General features: G+C 46.5%; 2 protein-coding genes across 5 annotated transcripts in view; one reads left to right on the top strand and one right to left on the bottom strand.

The window, feature by feature from the left end:
• The window catches only part of LOC309614430 (somatomedin-B and thrombospondin type-1 domain-containing protein-like), a 50448-nt gene extending 41587 nt beyond the window's left edge, over positions 1-8861 (top strand). For 2 of the 4 annotated variants that reach the window (XM_082362767.1, XM_082362763.1), the window contains one exon: positions 4978-8667. In XM_082362767.1, the coding sequence (XP_082218893.1) occupies positions 4978-5095 (118 nt within the window). In that variant the 3' untranslated portion in view covers positions 5096-8667. The other 2 variants (XM_082362765.1, XM_082362766.1) reach the window with 2 other exon arrangements.
• Positions 8862-8967: 106 nt separating this feature from the next.
• Positions 8968-20387, bottom strand: part of KCNB1 (potassium voltage-gated channel subfamily B member 1) — a gene marked incomplete at its 5' end in the record, with an annotated part of 109456 nt that continues 98036 nt past the window's right edge. The window contains one exon of the mRNA XM_082362746.1: positions 8968-19877. Coding sequence (XP_082218872.1) covers positions 17865-19877 — 2013 coding nt within the window. The 3' untranslated portion in view covers positions 8968-17864. The remainder of the gene's footprint in view (positions 19878-20387) is intronic.

The raw sequence follows: 20387 nt of genomic DNA, 5'->3' as shown, positions 1-20387 counted from the left end.
ACAAGGACTTTACAAGAGACAGCACACTTGATCCTCACTACAGCCCTGGGAACTAGCTGTTACAAGTTCATGAAGCACAGAGAGGTAAAATAACTTGCCCTAGGTCACACAGCAAAGAAGTAGTGTAGGCAGAATTTGCACTCAGATGCTTCAGACCCCAACATTTCTCTCTGAACCACTAGATTGAGCTGCAGCTTGAAATGCCACCCCCTCACCCCAAAGGCCCTCTTTCCCCTTCAGCAATTTCCTGTTTATTAGCACAGGGTTAATTGCCAGCACATCTGACAGCCGAATCATTTGTTTCCTCATTTCCCATCTGCAGAGGGTCAAACCCCCTTCCCCTTGGGAAACCGAGAGTAGATTCCCTTAGAAGTTTTGTTTTTCTGATTCCAATACCCTCTCCCTGACTCTTTCCTTTGATATCCAGGATGGGCAATAAGAAGAACACACACACATTTCAGAAAAGCACAAGAATATCTGCCTGGCCTTAGCTTCCTAGAATGTCTCATCAGAGGCTGTTTAATTAGCCCCAAACCTTTGCAGCCCGGCACCTCCAGACATGCTGCCAGCTGGCTCTTCACAAACAGCTTGCCTAATATTTGCTGTGGGGACATGTGGCCATCAGGAGGGGCATGTCCCCAGACAGGCAATGAGCTCAGGACATGGGCATCGCCACACCTGCTCCTCTCCCCGAGGACGGGGGAAAGAGCTGTGCAGCCACTGACAACACAGTGTTTTTTGAGCTCGGGTCGTGTGTGTACACTTGTGTGTGTGCAGAAATGTAGACAGAGGCCAAACCAAGGCTGATGAGGGCCCGGAGGGAGGGACATGGAAGCGTGCACCTGCAGTGTGGCAGTGGCCAGTGGCTGTGCTGGACCTGCTTTCCCTTGTGCCATTGCTTCTCAGATATTTTTGACCATGAGTTGCAGGAAGAAGTATTTTTGCATCATGACCTGTATCACACACACACACACACACACACAAGTGAAATGAAAGTTTCATGAATCTGTACTCACTTTATTGTGAGCAATGCATGCTGATCTATTATGTTCTGTTCTAATCTGGTCTAGTCTATATCATTCTTTCATCAAAAAAGTTCTAGTTGTGACCCATGAAATAGATTTCAAAGTCCCCTAATGCAGGAATTTGTAATCTGGGTCTGTGAACTTGGATGGGCAAAACTCTATAGCTTTATTTTCACTGACTTCTAGCTGAAATGTAGCACTTCCTTTAGTTAGAAATATAGGCAAAAAAATTTTAGTACCATAAGCAGTATTTGTGACATTGTCACTAACAAACGCTATAGATTATTTTGCATCCCATTATAGCTGTTTCAGATGCCTTGAAACAGCCTATAAATGCTTCTCTACCTCAAAACTATGGTAGTTACTAGACCCACTGCTAGGTCCTGTTATTTGACTTGCTAAGAAGCACATGTATCATTGTATCATGTATTAAAAATATTTTGATAATTGCATTTCAACAGAATATGTTTCTTTTGTAAACGTAGGTATTTTATTTTATGCACTTAAAATTATTATTTGAGAAGGGGTCTGTGGGCTTCACTGGACTGCCTGGGGGTCCACAGCACACAAAGTTTAAGAAGGGGGTCCCAGCTCACAGTTTATGAAACACTGCCCCAAGCTGTAAGCTCTGGGAGAGCAGAGCCCTGGAGTCTCTAACTGGTGTGTGCCCCCTGAGCCAGCACTGAAATCACATTAATGGCCAGTGTTTGAGTAGCACTTACCATGTGCCTGCCTCTATACTAGGCGCTCTATGTGGGTCATTTGTTTTAATCTTTACACCAACCTTGTGAGATAGGTACTATTTTTTGCCGTGTCTCTTTCTGTCTCTTTACTCAAGTTCATTTTTCTTCTTAGCACCAGATGTGTCATACATTTTAACTCTGTTGATTGGCAGCCTTCCCCTCTAGAATATTGGTCTCTCTCTTTAAGGCAGGAATTTGCTTTGCAAATTCCAAGTCCCCGGGGGACAGGGCCGAGACCAGGGTGAGGTGAATGAGGAAGTCATCTCTCATGTGATATTTAAGGGCGTGCCCCAAACTCAGTAATCAAGAGAAAGCATATTAAAAAAATTAATGCAAAAAATCCACCATTAACAAGATACCAACATTTCAAATAAAGACAGAATCCAACTCTGCACTGGTACAATTCTGCCTTGGTCACCTCATCCCATTCTTGGCCCTGAGGGACTTAATTAATATATAACCATTGCTTAAGGGAATTAGCCTTATTCTGCAGATGGGAGCACTGAGGCACAGAAACTAGAGACCTCCCTGATGCCATATAACTACTAAATGGAGGAGTCAGGATTTTGAACCCAGGCAGTCTGGCTCTGTACAAGCCCTGTCAAACCCTGCACTGCTCTGTCTACTGAATTATTATGCTTGATCCTTTTGGTAGAGGTAGTAACCTGGTAAAATTGGACAGACCTGGGTTAAAATCTTGGCTTTGCCTCTTCCTAGCTAGGTGACCTTGGACAAGTCAACTTACTGCCCTTTGCTTCAGTCCCCTTGGCTGCAAGATGCAGGTAATAACAATGTTTTCCTAGTAGTGCTTAGTGAGGATTGGGGGAGATAACACATGGGAAGGGCTTAGCAAAGCATCTGGGACAATAGGAGATCTTGGGTCACATCCTGTTTCTTGCAGGCACCTGTGATCTGTGTGTATGCATGTGTGTATATGTGTGGTTTTTTTCAAAGCCCCCTCACCTGTTTCTAAGGTGAATAAGTGTGGGCTCCCTCTTTAGATTGTTACCTTCATGAGGGCAGGGACTCTGCCCAATCCAGCACCAAACAGAGGGTCTACTACACAGTAAGTGCTCAATAAATGTTTATGGAAGGCAAGAAGGCATGAAGGAGGGAGGAAAATAAAGAAGGGGAAGGAAGGAAGGGAGGAAGGAAGGAAGGTAGGAAGGAAGGAAAGAAGGAAGGAAAGGAGGGGGAGAGGGAGAAAAGGAAAGAAGAAAGAAACAAAGGAGGGAAGGATGTCTTATTTTATCTCAGAATTGCAATGCTTATCCATAGCTGACATGTAGAAGATGCCAATATATGTGTGTTGAGTGAATAATTATTATAGCTTTATAATAAGTCTTGAAGTTGGGTAGTGTCAGTTCCCCAACATTTGCTCTTCTTCAATATTGTGTTTTCTATTCAGGATCTTTTATTTCTTCATATAAACTTTAGAATCTGTTTCTGGATATCCACAAAATAATTTGCTGGGATTTTGCTTGGCATTGCAGGGAATCTTTAGATGAAGTTGGGAAGAACTGACATCTTGACAGTATCGAATCTTCATATCTGTAAGATGGAATATCTCTCCATTTATTTAGTTCTTTGATTTCATTCATTATACTTTTGTTGTTTTCCTTATATAGATCTTATACATATCTGTTGGATTTATAACTATTTCAGTTTTTTGGTTGCTAATGTAAACAGTATTGTGTTTTTTTGTTTGTTTTTTAAATTAATTTATTTATTTTTGGCTGCGTTGAGTCTTCGTTGCTTCGCGCGGGCTTTCTCTAGTTGCAGTGAGTGGGGGCTACTCTTCGTTGCGGTGCGCGGGCTTCTCATTGCGGTGGCTTCTCTTGTTGCGGAGCGCAGGCTCTATGTGCGCAGGCTTCAGTAGTTGTGGCTCACAGGCTTAGTTGCTCTGCGGCATGTGGGATCTTCCTGGACCAGGACTCGAACCCATGAACCCCTGCATTGGCAGGCAGATTCTCAACCACTGCGCCACCAGGGAAGCCCCCTAAATAACTTTTTAAAAACATTTCTTTGATTACATAGTTACAAGGGGGAACCTTGAGACCATAAGGTTGCAGGTTATGTTGTTCTCAGTAGGGCAAGTGGCATCCTTGGGTTTGGCAAAGTTCAAAGAAAGTTCAAGTTCTCATTGATGTAAGGACGTGTCTGAGACCAGATTCTCAATGGCAGACGTTTCCATTTTTATATGCCTGAACTATGATGACTCCATTATCGTCAGAACAATAGCAGAGAAGGAAATATCTGGGTGAATAGGATAGACTATTATGTTTCTCTTGAGTTCTGTGAAGTATGTTTAATGTTTGAAAGTGAAAATTACAAACAAATAAAAAAATAAAAACATTTCTTTCAAGGCAGGTATACTGGCAACAAATTTCTTCAGTTTTTGTTTGTCTGAGAAAAATCACTATTTCTCCTTCAGTTTTTTTTTTTTTTGGACACGCTCTGCCTCTTGCAGAATTTTACTTCCCCGACCAGGGATTGAACCTGTGCCCTGGGTAGTGAAAGTGCCGAGTCCTAACTACTGGACTGCCAGGGAATTCCCTCTCCTTCACTTCTGAAGAATAATTTTGGAGGGTCCAGAATTGTAGGCTTTTTTTTTTTTTTCTTTCAACACTTTAAATATTTCATTCCACTCTCTTCTTGCTTTCATGGTTTCTGAGGAAAAGCTGGATGTAATTCTTATCTTTGTTCCTCTAGAGGAGAGGTGTTTTTTCCTTGGGTGTCTTTCAGGATTTTTTCTTTTTCCTTTCCTTTCTTCCTTCTTTCTCTCCCTCCCTCCCTTCCTTCCTTTCTTTTTCATTTTGGTCAGTTAGTTTAATAGGCATTCCGAGGGAGAAGAGAGGGGAAGGAACACGTGGTATTTAAGGAATTTCAGTCTTCGGCATTGCAGTTCCCCCAGCCAGGCTCAGAAGGTCGTCCTATTAATGATCCCGGGACCGATAAGATAGGTAACAGTGGAGGTTTGGGGTATTTGGGTTCATCATGACAATAAGTGCCACCATCTACTACTACCGTCTACTACTAAGACTATGGGCCAAGCCTAATGCCATGCCCAGCACTTAGGTCTAAACTGACACAACGCTGCAAAATAGCTGCCACACTCGGCAGGCACAGGCGAGAATCAGAGACCTGAGGAGGGGACTCGCCCAAGGTCACACGGTAGTCGGGACTCACCCCTCTGTTCCTCCTTTCAGCAGCGCAAGGTCAGCTCTCAGTAGGACAACTGCTCTCGTGCATGCACTTCCCGGTGAAGATAGAAGCCTGGCAGGGGCTCAGCCTCTTCAGATTTTACCTCCCGCCTCGGTCAAATGAGCCACCATGTGCCGCCACACATTCCACGACGACCCACCGCGCTCGAATCCCCGCCCCTTCCCTCCCCCACCCCCTCCTGGGTACTCACCTGCCCCCAGCTGCAGCCCAGGACAGCCTTCTGAGCTTCTGGAGGGACGATGGTCAGGGGTGAGAGGCCCTGGTACAAGAAGTGAACTGTGGCGACCCCCGCCTGCGAGGCGTCGAGGAGAGAGCGGCCGTGGAGCGCGACCCGGATCCCTGGAGAGGTGGATTCGACCGCGCTGGAAAGCAGCTGAGCAGCGGCCGCTGGCTGGGCCAGCGCTCAGCTCTCTCAGGAGTTTTTCTTATCTTTGATTCTCTATAGTTTGAAAATGACATGCTTGGGTGTAGGGTGTTTTTTGTTTGTTTGTTTTGTTTTTGTGTTTTGTTTGCATTTATCCTACTTTGTGTTCTCCCAACTTCCTGGATCTGTGGTTTGGTGTCTGACATTAATTTGCAGAAATAGACAATCATTATTTTTTCAAATATTTCGTTTGTTCGTCTTTTTCATCTCTTTCTGGTGTTCCCATTACGTATATGTTAAACCTTTTGTAGTTACCCTACAGTCCTTCTATATTCTCTTCTCTTTTTTTCAGTCTTTGTTCTCTTGGCTTTTCAGCTTTTGAGTTTCCCCTCTGCTGGAGGGAGGAATTTACATTCTATTGGAGGGAGTAAACAATAAGCAAAATGAACACATAAAATACAGTGTGTCAGAGGGTGGTAATCGTTATGGAGAACAATTAAGCGGAGAAGGGGATGGATTGGGAGATGTGTGCATGTGAGGGGGGGGTCAGTGTGGGAGGCTGCTACTATAAATAGGGAGTGAGCCACTGTGACTAGCCTGGAGAAGATGTTCCAGGTAGAGGGGAGAGCCAGAGCAAAAGCCCTAGGGTGGAAGTGTGCTTGGTGTATTGGAAAATTGGCTGGTGGCTTATGTGTGTGATGGGAGTGAAGGAAGTAAAGAGTAATAAGACAGGAGGTCAGAGAGGGTGGAAGGGTCTGAGAGGGGGGCCAGAAATGAGCAGCATCACTAGATAAACCCATGGTGGGCATGTGTGAGGACAGCAATGAGGCCAGTGACAATGGAGTGAAGCATCCTTAGGGGAGAGCAGGGGGAGACGAAATCAGAGCGGCAGGCAGGGGCCAGGGGATGTATGGCCTTGTAGACAATGCCAAGGACTTTGGATTTTATTCAAAATGTGATGGGAAGCCTTTGGAAGGTTTTGACAGAGAAGTGACATGATCGAACTGACAGTTTGACAGGATCCCTCTGGCCACTGTGTTGAGAAGAGCCTGAAAGGGATCAAAGGCGGAAACAGGGAGCCTGGTCCGGAGGCTGCTGCAATCATTAGGCAACAGACAATGACAAGCTGGCCCAGAGCTATGGCAGTGGAGGGGTGAGAAGTGCAGATTCCAGATCTATTTTGAAGGCAGAGCCCACAGGAACCGCTGACAGGCCATTCATTTCAGCACTGTTTGTTACAGCAAAAGTTTGGAAGCATCCTGAATGTTCAGCTGTAGGAGACTAGCAGTTACTGTGTACAATAGAATAGGACATAGGCTTGCAAAAGAATGAGGAAGCTCTCTGTGTATCCATACAGAATGATTTTCAAGATATATTAAATGAAAAAAGCAAAGTGCAGAACAGTGTAAATGTTACTATTTGTGTGGGGTAAAACCAAACACACACACACACACACACACACACACACACTTATACGTGTGTGTGTGTGTGTGTGTGTGTGTGTTTGCCAAGAATGTCTCTGGAAGTATATTATGAGGAACTGGTAGCAGTAGTTGCTTCTGGAGACAGGGGGCCTGGGGTCTAGAGGTGTGAGGGAAATTTCACTTTTCAATATACTTTTTGGATTTTGAATTTTGTACCTCTTCCAGTGGTTCTCAACTGGAGGTGATTTTGTCCCTCAGGGGACATCTGGCCATGTCTAGAGACATTTTTGGTTGTCACAGCTGGGGAGAGGGTGTTCTTGGAATCTAGTGGGTGGAGGCCAGGGGTGCTGCTAAACATACTGCGGTGTGTAGGACGGCCCCCATCACAAAGAATGATCCAGCCCCAAATGTCAATGGTGCTGAGGCTGAGAAACCATGATCTATGGAAAAAATAAAAGTTCCATTTTTTAAGGACAGTCTTTTATTCTGAGATACTATTTTGTGGGGGAGATTTGAAATATCTTTTGTTTTACTAGGAAATGGTGATAGTACATGGTCGTTACTTTGGCAAAAAAAAAAAAAAAAAAAAATGCCAGCAAGGCTTATATACTTCCCCAAACTGAACTGGCAATTTTATTGGCCTATGAAATTCTAAAGTTGGAAACTACTCTTTCCAGGCTTTGAAACGTAGTGGTTTTAAAATATGTCCACAAATTCTTCTATACTTTTGTCCTTATGAGGTGCAATTCCTGTTAACTTTTTTTTTTTTTTTTTGGCATGCAGCATGTGAGATCTTAGTTCCCCAGCCAGGGATCAAACCCATGCCCCCTGCATTGGAAGTGTGGAGTCTTAACCATTGGACTGCCAGGGAAGTCCCCAAGTCCTCTTATCTTGAGTATGAGCTAATGAATAGAATTTGGTAGAAGTGATGCTGTCTGATTTCTGAGACTAGGTCACAAAAGGCATTGTACTTCCTCCTTGCTTTCTCTCTCTTTGATCACTCACTCTGGGAGAAGCCATCTGTCATGCTGTAAGAACATTCAAGAAGTCCTGTGGAGCGGCCCACATGGTGAGGAACTGAGGCCTCCTGCCAACAGCCAGCAGGGATCTGAGGCCTCCTGAGTCATGTCAGGATCAGATCTTCCAGCCTCAGTCCAGCCTTCAGATGACTGCAGCTGATGTCTTGATTGCAGTCTCAGAAACTGCCCCCCACCCCACCAGCCAGAACTACTCAGCTAAAGACCCTCCTGAATACCTGACCCACAAAAACTATGAGATAATAAATGCTTCAAGCTACTAAGTTTGGGGGTAACTTGTTACACAGCAATAGATAACTAATATAGAAATCATCAAGCCCTGTCAACCAAGGTGATCACGAAAGGGCAACGTATGAGCAGGGTAGCCTGTCCACAGATGTTTTTCTTTGGCTACTACAGGACCAAAAGAAAAAAACAGAATTAGTTGTTAACACTAAAAAGTTGGGATACTTCCCATAAAAATCAAGATTTCTGACTTCTCTGAAAAAGTCTGAGGATCTGGCATTGCTGGGCCTGCATCTCTGTGTGGTGACAACCAGCCAGAGATGAATAGAGTTCACCCCTTTAGACAGGGAATGTGATCTTCAGTTCGCCACACTCACCACTGCTCCCTCTGTGTCTTAGCTGGGTTGCTTTACTCAGTTATGTTACCTGCTTAACTTCTGTAGGCATTTGAGCTTATAAGTTTTATTAGGAGACATTTTTATGAGGTATCAAGGCTAGGAATACCCAGGCATCGTTGACATGAGAGTCAAATGACCAGAATTGGGGTTCCATGGACACAGCGTGGGTTAGGTTACCACTGCTTGCATATTGGGATGACAAGTCAGTAATATTTTCATGCCTCCTCTCTTTCAGATGAAGAGAAACAGTCAGCGCTGCTCTTCCAGGCCCCCAGGCTCTCCAATTCAGCCTCCCTTACAGATCTTCACACCCTCACCTCCCTGTGCCCTCCAGAAAATAAACCACCAAGCTTGTTTTCTCCATACCTTTTTTTATTGAACTCTGCAGACTCATTAAGGGACCATTTGCTTAGCAATTCTTAAACATTTGGACGTATTTTACAAGACAGGACAGCAGCTGGAGGTCACAATTTCATCTCATCACATGCATAAAAAGACACTGGGTTTTTTGTTGTTTGGTTTCCTCGTGTGTGTGTGTGTGTGTTTGTGTGTGTGTGTGTGTGTGTGTATGATGCTCATTTTCACCTTTACAGGAAGGACTAGAGACATCAACTGACCAGAGATGAACAGAACCCATGAACGTGACCCCGAGAAAAGAGCGGCTAAGGACATTGGTCATTTATGGCTAATGTGATTGGCCCCCATTATGGGTGGGGCGATCAGAATGGCTTTGCTGGCAGAAAAGCCTCAACCTCACGCCATGGTTCCTGGGAGAGACAGAGGGTCTTAGCTGATGGGATCAGGGAGCATGCTACCATGGGGGGGCATTGGGCTCAGAAAAAACGAAGACCATTGGCTCTAAAAGCTGGAGGACAGGCTGGCCCTGTTTTCCAGCTCAGCTCCCACGGCTCAGGGAATGCGATCCAGTTTCCAGATATCAGCTCCCACATTCCTGCCCCCAGCAAGTCCCAGACCAGGGGAAACTGTTACCTTGGACCCTTGGCTTAGCCTATTGGAAAACCACCTTGTAGTCTCCCATGGGCTAGTGTGAGCTAAACTAGAGCATGAGGCTGAAAATGCAGGATAGGAGGGTCAAAAGGAGGCTGGGCTGTCCCCATAGCCCCCTGGAAGTGTAGCTCTGAGAAGACCCTTAGGGCAGAAAATTTGACTGTCATCTTGACCCCTAATTGAGTCAAAGAACAGATGGCACTGATGGGTCTTACGGGCTTCAATGGGAGGAGCCTCCCACTTCTCCTTCCTTCCCAGTTAGGAATACCTCAAGCCAGGTGAGAACGAATGAACTCCTCTCTCCACTCACACATTCACTCATTCATTCATTCACTCATAAGTCACTCATTTACACAATCACTCAAAAAAAAAAACAAAACACAGGTTGGGTGACCACTATGTGCCAACGTCATATGTTGGGGGATAACCCTGAGTTCCTTGACCTTGGACTGAAGCCAGGACAGGCCTGGAGAGCAAAGGGGCCAGCTGCACAACCCAGCAGCTGCTGATCTTCCTCTTCCCCACCCTGCAGGCATCCAGAGCTCAGATGTCAAGCTCATCAGAGAGAGACCCCAAAGCCCTGGTGAAGACCAGGGAGCCTGAGCCCTGTTGTGGAGAAGTCCAGATCTCATGGGCATCTTCTTTTTTTTTTTTTTAATTTATTTATTTTATTTATTCTTTTATTTTTTTGGCTGCGTTGGGTCTTCATTGCTGCGCGTGGGCTTGCTCTAGTTGAGGCGAGCAGGAGCTACTCTTCACTGCAGTGCGCGGGCTTCTCATTGCGGTGGCTTCTCTTGTTGTGGAGCACGGGCTCTAGGCGCAGGGGCTTCAGTAGTTGTGGCATGCAGGCTCAGTAGTTGTGGCTCACGGGCCTAGTTGCTCCGCGGCATGTGGGATCCTCCCAGACCAGGGCTCGAACCCGTGTCCCCTGCATTGGCAGGCGGATTCTTAACCACTGTGCCACCAGGGAAGCCCCTCATGGGCATCTTCTTCTGTGCTTCCCTCCTTGTTTTCCAAACCTGGATCAGTTTAGGGAGGCAGGAAGTATGCAACAGTCCATGCAGGACTCTGGAGAGCATCCTAATGGGACAGAATTGGGAGTTTTCTTCATTTTCCAGAATTGTCATCTCATTGCAGCCAGCAACTTGAGCTATTTCTGTAGGGCAGAGCCTCAGAGGGGCTTGGAAACTGGGTTTTTGTTTAATTTTGGGAGGAAGGCAGCTGCTCAGACTATCCATCAAAACCTATGGCCTTGCCTCATCCTATAATGAAGCAACCTGAGACTTCCTGGACTTGGGGTTACCCTGAGGGTGAAGCCCCACTTCCTCCAAGCCCACCACACACAGTTAGATGGAACTTTAAAACCTCTTTCGTCAAATGCTGTCCTTGGCGAATGTGGTATCCAGACTCACTTGGGAAGGGGCTACTGAGGTGGGAGAGTGGGCATTCAACCTGCAGGTAGCCGAAGCCTCGTTTTGTTATAAAACTAGATTGCAGCTGTCTCTTTCTTTTGGCCCTTCTGGACTTACTTCATTGGGTGGGGACTTTCAAGGGTCTTGAATGGGATTTCCTGTTTTATTTGCCAAAGAAAAAAAAAACCCTTTGGGGATGGTACCATTTGCTATTGCCTGGCCAGTTTGTTCATTAGGCAGCTGGCGAGTGGGTTAAGGATAATTGTATCTCTTGTCCAGAAAGCCTGAGGCCTACGAGGGCCCAGGGCCTGGGCAGAAGGACTGAAGCACCGTGAGAAGGCCACCCAAATGGGGGGGGGGGAGTTGCTCCTTGGCTGGCCTGGGGGAGGGGAGCACGAGCCTCAACCCACACAGTGTGGTCCCTGTCAGGGAACTGGGGGTGGATAAGCGACCAACAGAGTCACTAAAACTGTCCAAGATGGGGAGCAGAGAGGATCAGGGTATCCTGCTGCCACTTCCCTCCCTGACATCCCCCCAGAAAGCTCCGCATTCTAGAATCTGAGTTTCTGCTAACTGTGCTCTCTGCCTTTGTCCCAGTGGCTTGAGCCTGTGCTCGGATGTTCAAACCACACACACGCACACGTGCATACATTGGAAGGGGGTGGGGCGGAGGTGCTGGAGAGAGAACTTCCCCAGACGTTCAGTTCAGTCAGCATGCAGTGCTAGGTTCCCTCAGCAACATCCGTTTTGTACATCAACTAGCCTGTCTTTAAACACCTGTGCTGTCAGAGAGCTCATTACCCAACAGGGCATCGAGTTCCATGGTGAGGCAGGCCCACCTATTAGAAGTGCTTCCTTAATTTGAGCCAAAATTGACTGCCCTGTCCCTTTCATGCAGGAGAAACTTTCAGAGACTGGCATGCAGACATAATGTGGGCAGGTGGGCTCTCCTTCAGGTGAACTGCATCCCCATCCCCGCCAACCTTTAGATCTTTCCAGGATCTTTGCAAGAAGGAATGGAGAGTTAGCAGTGAAGATGAGGGGTCACTCGATTAACAGAGTCCCTTCCAAATCCATGTCTTCAAGATGGCATTTTGGGGAGTTCAGGAGAAATTCCAGGTTAAGCCAATATCAAGGTCAGTGAATGGAAACCCAGACTACACAACTTCTAGATGAAAACGGCCACAGGCAAGGGTGTTTGCTTATCTGGGCATCAAACCTAGCAAATGACTGGGAGACAATTTTGTTGTTGTTGTTCTTGTGCAGTAGTTTAAAAAAAATCTTGTCTGTTTTATTTGGCTCTGGTTCAAACCAGATTACCAGGAATTTGGGGGTGGGGTGTGGGGGGGGAAACGCTTATTAGAATCTTAGTCCAGAATGACACATTTGTACTTCGGATGGTTTCCTCTTGGGGTTGACCCAACAGGGATGGCTCACTGCCATCTGGGGGTCCTGATTTGGCTCAGATCTCTGACCTGGGCAGAGGCCAGAGCCCTGTAGCTGACAGCGAGCTACAGGGCAGGTGGGATATGAAAATCTATAGGTACAAGATGGAGACTATCTGGGCTTACTTCATCTTCCTGCATGAGCTGGTGGATGGAGAATCATTTCCTGCTGAAGATCCTGCTTCGTGAGATGTCCTCTGCCCACCCGAGGCCTGGAAACCGCCTGGTGGAATTAATTATCAGGAGAGTCCAGACACTCCCCGAGGCCTGGATAGGCGGAAGCTGGAAAAATACCACTGCCCTTGCCACGAATCTCTGGCTCTATGGAGCAGGCAGCTGGAAAGGGAAGGGGAGATGAGATGGCAGATTCTGGGGACACGTCTTCTCAGGATTTGGCTGCAAGCTTGTCTGGCCACTGTTTTTTGGTAAGGCTGTTGGAAATGGATTGAAATGAAGAACTGATAAAAAGTTGATGAGATCTGAGGCCCAGGGTTTTCTCTAAGTTTCGTAAGAACCTGAAAGTGCCCTGACCTTCAGATCCAATTGATGTCACAGGGGAGCAGGGCGCTGGGCGTGGCAGCAGGCCAGCCAAGAGGGGTTTAGGTGTCTTCTGAATCTCAGAAATGCCAGAGGGAGGTTTTCTCGCACGAGATTTTAGATTCCAAGATCTCTGGAAATGAACAAACTCAGTCCCTTTAGATCCCCAGAACGGCGTGGAGGATGAGCTAAACCAGCCCACATCCCATCCTGATTTTGAGGGCCATCTGTAGCCCTGCTTCCCCTGGTTTCACTCCTGCATCTGTGTTCTGGATTTTTAAGAACAATAAATAGAACAGACAGAATGAGGAAAGTAACAGGTCAACAGATTCTAGGCCTTGTGTCAGGAAATGCCTGCATGAGGAAGTCAGACCCCAAAGTCTTTCCCCACCTCCAGAAAATCAGAATCAAAAAGAAGAAGAAAAAAAATGATCCAAGGAGCAACAGGAGGAAATGAAGGAGACCAGAAGATATCAGCTGCGATTATGACCAACAATAAAACCCCTAAGATGTTATTCTGTATTACAAAAGAAGAAATTAGACTCAATGGCCCAATTATAAATTTGCTAAAAATACATATATATATATTTTATCTGAACAGAAAAATAGACTACTCTGAGATGCGTGGACATCCTATGATGTAGTCACGCATCAGATACTTCTAGAGCCAGAAAAATGGCAACAGAAAATGCAGAGGTAACTCTTATTTCTGGGTGTAGCCAGGGCTGGTTTGAGTCGCCCGGGTTGAGTGAAAGCATTTGGATGCTGTCATGTAAGCAGTGGGAGGCGAGGAAATTTTAGCTCAGGGCTGCAGGTTCTCCACTGTCCTGCTGGGGGAGTCAGGGGAAGCCCCCTTTTAACGCCTGCCAACTTCGCAGCAGTAGAAAAAGTCCTTTCTCAAAGGATCACATGCTAGAGGCTTCTCACCACATTGGATTCAAAGTTACTTGACTGGAGGCTGAAGCCCGGGGTCATGTTACTTGAGACTAGTTGGCAGAGAAATGAGGAAAGGAGAGAGAGAGAGAGAGACACCTGGCATTAGTGACCCTTGTCCGGGGTGAATTTTAAATTTCCCCCTGCCCATGGACTATACACTCCAGCCATAACTTGGAGCAAGACAGAAATATACAACAGTTACAAACATCAACAATACATTACAGTTTTACAGAAGAGGATACGGTTCTGTTTTTTTCTCCTTAGAAACGCGGATCTTATTCAGAGAAAGGGCAGGGGTGAGGCTTACAGTTACTAAGACACGGCGGAGGAGAGGTCAGGAATCAGTCTGAAAAAGTTTGTATCACCAGCAATTCAAAGGGGCAAGCCAGGTGGGTTGAAAGGAAATGGCCTCCTCAGGATTTTGCCGTTTCCTCATCGTCATTTTCTTCCTTCTTGATCCCCAGTGCTTTTAGAGAAAGGGGCTTCACGGGAATGAATGTTCTTTCCTCTTTTTTCTTTCCCCATTAAGTGTGCTTAAGGTAAAATTCCTAAAGAAGGCACTGAGAAATCTACTGCACCGAAGTCCTATTGTTCTTCTTTACCCCAAGGTAAAAAGGTGAATAAATGGACTCCTTCAGAGCTTTCCCACCTCTCTCTGCTGGTCGTGGGCAGTCCCCTGTGTGATCAGGTCACAGAGCTACCTGGTCCCTAGCCCTTTTTGATAATGGTGTAAGTTTGGTGGGGTTCTTGATGAGTTTTACTGCATTTGCCAAAGGGACCAGGCATCCATTCACCTCCGGTCCCTAGATTCATTTCTTTCCAATTCATTCATTCATGACTCGTTTTTTTCCCACTTTCGTTGGTTTAGGAATGGGTGGTACATGGACCATCAAGTTAAAGCAGTATTTGCCTCCAAACCATTGCTTTCCTCTCCTCCATCAACACCCGTCTATCAAGGTTAGCTTCTCACTGGAGACTCAGGTAGATATCCCAGTGCGCATACACAGGTACAGGTAGGGTGTACACATATTAAAAATCTGGATATGTTTCTTTTTGGCAGGTGGGGGCCTGGGAGAACTTACAATACTCTATTTTGAATCGGCACAGGGTAAAAGCTATATTCCTACAATACATCCACAAGTAAAAGGAAAACCCAAAACAAAACGCAATACTTTCTAAGCATAGTATATGCTGAGTTTCAGTTATTCTGTTTCTATAAGAACTCTATAGGACTCTGGCTATTAAGCCTGAAAAGGTAGGTTCTTAATGATACTTCTGAATTCATCCTTCAAAAGTGACTCAATAAAATGCTACTTTAAGTTCAGACAAAATACATGAGGAAGGAAGGGGTAGGTCCTGCATGACCACACAAGGCAGAAAGGGCCTTTGGTTAGAGACAAGGAGAGTTGCACCAATTGGTTATTAGTTTAAAAAAAAAGAAAGAAAGAAATCACTTCTAATCTGTACACTTCTCGTCTGCTTCAACCAGCAAATGAAATGCCTCGATTTGAAGAAGGGGTGGTAAGTTCCTTCTCTCTATATATGGCTATATTTAAACATGTTCACTTTCCTGATATGTAAAATAGACTATATTATTATTATTAATTTTCACAGATAGCATCAGCTCTAAAAAATCTGAATTGGAAATCACAACTATTTACTTTTATCAAAAAGCATTTGTTTGTTTTCCCTGAATTTTCACATTTGTGCTGATGGCGGATGTAAATGGTGATGGAAACAAAGAGACGTGAGATGGCCCAGGGAGGACTGTTCTGCGGCCTTTCCTCCACAGGCCCCCAGCTTGTACTGTGTGCTCAGTAAAGCACCTTGGGAGCTTCCTCTCTCTGGTGTGCCACCAGCACAGGATGACCTCATACTCCCTGCCCCTTAAATCCCTTTGCATTTGCTGCGAGAGTACTCCGAAGATACTTCCAGAGTCAAGATACTTTGTTAACGCAGCAGAAAACAGGACTGCACCCTCTTGGAGGGATCTACAATCCTTGGAGATGCTGAGAAGCAGTATGAACCGGGTGCATACGCAGCAGAGAACACACGTTTTTAAGGGCAGTGGAATGATCCCATGTCATCATACCTGTGACCGGTTGCCCAAACTCATGCCACTGTGCAGAGGGCAGGCAGAATGACGCCATGATGTCTGTGCACTGACAGGTGGATTGTGCCATTGTACTAACAGGCAGACCAACAACATATTCTATGAAGGACAGGGAAACCACGTTTTGTTCCATCAGGAAGACGTATGCCTGGCACTGTATTGAGGATCGGCAGATCTACGCTATCGTACTTGGGACCCCATCCTTCGAAATTGTATTAGGAGGACAACATCGGTTCACTGTACTAAAGACAAGCAGATCAATAATGTGTCATCTTTACTGACACATGGGCCAACAGCTTGGCATCCTGCTAACCAGCAGCTCCACCCCGTGTTACTGACCTGAGGAATGGCCAACACCACCATGCTGTTGGACTAAAATCAGGCAGGTCAACGCCAGGTCATCAAACTAAGACAGGAAGACCAACACCAAGAGATAGACCAGAACCGCTCACAATGCACACAGATACTTATTGCTTTTGTCGGTACTGGCTGCATTGGTGGCTGCAGAAAGGAGAGCTGAGCTGTTAGTACAGATAGTGACACTGAAAACACACCAACACCTGGTTGACAAGAAAGAGAACAGAGTAAAACACCCAATGCCCAACCGTCTACTTCATTCTTCTGAGATGTTCCTGTTTGCTGTACACATGACTTTATAAGGGGCCCCATGCAGGGGCCAAGAACCCTTCCTGATGCAAGAGGGTTAAGGGGAAGCTTCAGGGCGGCAGGGAAGGAGCCCACAGACTTTGACACAGCAGACAGCAATACCAGCACAGTATCACTCACCGTGGCCAGACACACGCCTGGAGCAAAAACCCAACTGTAGTCCCAACAAGTGGCCCACGGGAAATCATGCTTGTTTTAAAGTGCAAGATGTTGACACTGTCCCTGGTAGAACCTATTTTTGAAAAACATAAAGTGCTTTTTATTTTAACTTTTTTTTTTTTTCAAACTTGAATATCACAGGAAACAAAAAAGAATTTCTATTATAGTAAATGCTTTCCCTGCCCCAGCAGGAAGTATTCAAAAGTCTGAACTGGGCATTTCAATTGGGGTTTTTTCTTTTCCTTTCGTTTTTTTCAGGTAAAAAAAAAAATCAGATTTTATTCTGTTCTTCGGTAACATACAGTCTCTTTGAATAAGCTATTCTTCTGCATATTTGACACTTGCATATCTTTTGAGTCTACACTAGCGATGTACAGAAAGCATTTTCCTTCTATAACCCTAAAGCAATACTCAGAGTTCATACTGTTGGCTGAGTGCCCGCCTTCTGAACCCTTCCCAGATTGCCAGGGGGCAAGTAGAATTGAGTACAAGTGGTGCAACTCACCCTGATGATATCTCAAAATAAAATCTCAGGTACTACGGAATACTGAAGTCAATGAAGACATTTGAGGAAGGGTTTTGCGCTGGGATCGTGGCTTATGGTGCAGTTTTCCCCATGACACAAGCATTCCCTGTAGCCTTCTAACAGTGAGATCCATCCAGCAGGTGATGGACAGAAGTTCCTAGAGGTGGCCAGGCAACACCCAAAACCAAATTGGTCAACCCACTCTTTTAACACCAGCCACTTGTTCCGGCATCCTTCTCCAGCTGAAGCCAGGAGGGAAGGAGATCTTGCCCTCAGAGGCTGTGATGGAAAGCCACGAGAGAAGAATGGGGAGTAGGTGGCCTTGGTTATGTCTAGAACGTGGTAGTGGTGGCTGTGAGTTCTGCTCTTGTCATCTTCCAAAGAGGGCCGTGGAGCTGTTACAAGGAGGCGCCATACCCTGTGGCTTGGCCAACTTCGATCTGATGGACCCGTTAACGGCTCTCAAGGTTTTAAGGGAGCTTTCTCTGGTCTCTCTTCTTTCTGGGGGCTTTGCCGAGCCTTTCTGTCTCAGAGGTCATGCAGAAAAGCTCCACGGCAGGTAAGCTGAACAGCACTCCTCTTTGGACCCTGCCACAAGTCTCTCCTCCGTGTGGAGGTGGTTCAGATGCTCTGATCCCGTGTGCTTCCATGGGCTCCTCCCCCTGGCAACACGCGGACGTCGGGGGAGATGTGGTTCTCAAGCTTGCACTTTTCCTGACCACTGGGAGTTTTTCCAGTCAATGCTTCTGTAGAGTAAATACAGTTCTGCCTTAAGAACTTAGGGGAGGTGGGTAAGGGGGAGCTTTCAAAGTGGTTCTTCTCTGATCTTGTCCCGACACTGAACTTGGGACTAGTGTTCCCATGGAGGCTCTTGGGGGGGCTGGAGTCCACACTGTAGAGCACTTGCCCCTCATCATCTGTGTCCGCATCAATGTACTGGTGGATACCTGCTTCAAAGTTGAACGCTATTGCTGTGTGTTTCTCTGGCGACCGGGGGGGTGTCCTAGCACTTGCCGTGGTGTAGATGGAGGACTCTGGACTCAGCACAGGCCTGTCCAAGAGTGTGGCACACTCCAGCCCAGCAACAGCTGCCGCAGCACCCCCCCGGTTCCTAAGAGGGTCATGGTACATCCCCAGAACGGGGACTAATGGTCTGGGATCGCCCTCCATGAAGTTGACTTTAAGTGCTCGAAGCTTCAAGGGGTTGGTGGTCTTCATGGAACTCTTGGGGCTCTCAATGAAGAAAGCAGAGGGATGGCTGGCATCAGGGGTGGCGTTGGCCTCCACAAACCTACTACCAGTGGCACCCAGAGCTCCCTGCCAGCCAACCTCTGGGGCCATGCCACCTCCAGTTTTGCTGGGGAGTGATGCCAAAGGGCTATGGGAGAATCTGGTGGCTTCAGGGAAGTCTGTGGCACAGCTAATGAAGCTATCAATGCTCGACATGCTTCGCATGTCAATGACCCCTTCTGTACGAGTGGGCAGAGGGGCTACGGGGCTGGGGATGCTCTCCATTTCAAGTTCTTCCTTTGGTTTGCTCTGTGTTGCTGACTCCTTAGTATTGAGGATGGGTTGAGATTGTGTCTTGGCCATCTTATTGTACATGTCTTCCAACTGCTGGACGTTCAGGTGCTGAGGACTAGAAGACGATCTGGCCTTCTCAGGGGATCCCTGCTCCTTGGTTTCAAAGGACTTACTTGAGCTGGTTTCGGACAGTGTCCTCTTTGTCCATTTCCATTTGTTGGGAGACAAGTGATTATCTTGCACTACTTTGTCTTTCTGACCCACATTCTCTCCACTTTTCTCAACCACAATGTCCATCACCTCGATGCTCCGGGGGAATGCATCCTTCATGTTCATGGATACGATGCTGCCATTTCTCTTGGCTCTCTCCAGAGCCTCTCTCCGCTTGATTGCTTTCTCCTGCCTCTTCTGCTCCTTGTAGAACTCAGAGAAGTTATTGACAATGATGGGGATGGGAAGAGCAATCACCAGGACCCCTGCAATGCAGCAAAGACCCCCCACAATTTTCCCCAGGAGAGTCTTGGGGTAGATGTCTCCATACCCAACAGTCGTCATGGTGATGGTGGCCCACCAGAAAGAGGCTGGGATGCTTTTGAACTTGGTGTCATCCTCATCCTTCTCGGCAAAGAAGACAAGGCTGGAGAAGATCATGATGCCCATGGCAAGGAAGAGGATGAGCAAGCCCAGCTCGTTGTAGCTCCTCCGCAGAGTGAAGCCCAAGGACTGGAGGCCAGTGGAGTGACGTGCGAGCTTAAGAATGCGGAGAATACGCATGATGCGGAAGATCTGGACCACGCGGCGGACATTCTGGAACTGCAGCACGCTCTTGTTAGATTCAGTGAGGAAGATGGTGACATAATATGGCAGGATTGCCAACAAGTCAATGGCGTTGAGCGGGCCCTTGAAGAACTTCCACTTTTTGGGGGAGGAGAGGAACCGCAGCAGGTACTCCATGGTGAACCACGCAATGCACACGGCCTCCACGTGGGCCAGCTGGGGGTTGTCTGTGGTCTGGCCAAACTCATCAAGGCTCTGCAGCTCGGGCAGTGTGTTGAGAGACAGGGCAATGGTGGAGAGGACGATGAACATGATGGAAATTATGGCAAGGATCTGTGAGGAGAAGAGAGTGGAATTTAGTTATCAACCACCAATGGGATGGTCATCCTACTACTCTGGGTCTGCAGGACATTCCTCAACATTCAAGAGCATTTTCATAGCTCACTAATTACCTAATGACTGGATGTTTGAGCTAAAAAGATTATTTATTCAAATCCATTTATCATATAGACGTGGAAACTGAGGCCCAGAGAACTGAAATGATTTCAAGCTAATCATCAAGCCCAGGGGTCAGTCAATTTTTTCTATAAAGGGCCAGATAGTAAATCTTTTAGACTTTGAAGCCCATGAATTCTTTGTTGCAACCACTTAACTCTGCAGTTATAGCATGAAAACAGCCTTAGACAATACATAAATGAATGAGCATAGCTGTTTCAATAAAACTTTATTTACAAAAACAGGAAGTGGGCTGAATTTGACTTGCAAGCCATAGTTGGCCGTCTCGTGATCTAGACCAGTGGTTCATAACTATTATGGGGTGGGGTACCGCTTTCCCGACATTAT

This window comes from Balaenoptera borealis (genome assembly GCF_965194805.1).
Source record: "Balaenoptera borealis genome assembly, chromosome: 16".
NCBI lineage: Eukaryota > Metazoa > Chordata > Mammalia > Artiodactyla > Balaenopteridae > Balaenoptera > Balaenoptera borealis.
This window is presented reverse-complemented; position numbering and strand designations above follow the sequence as displayed.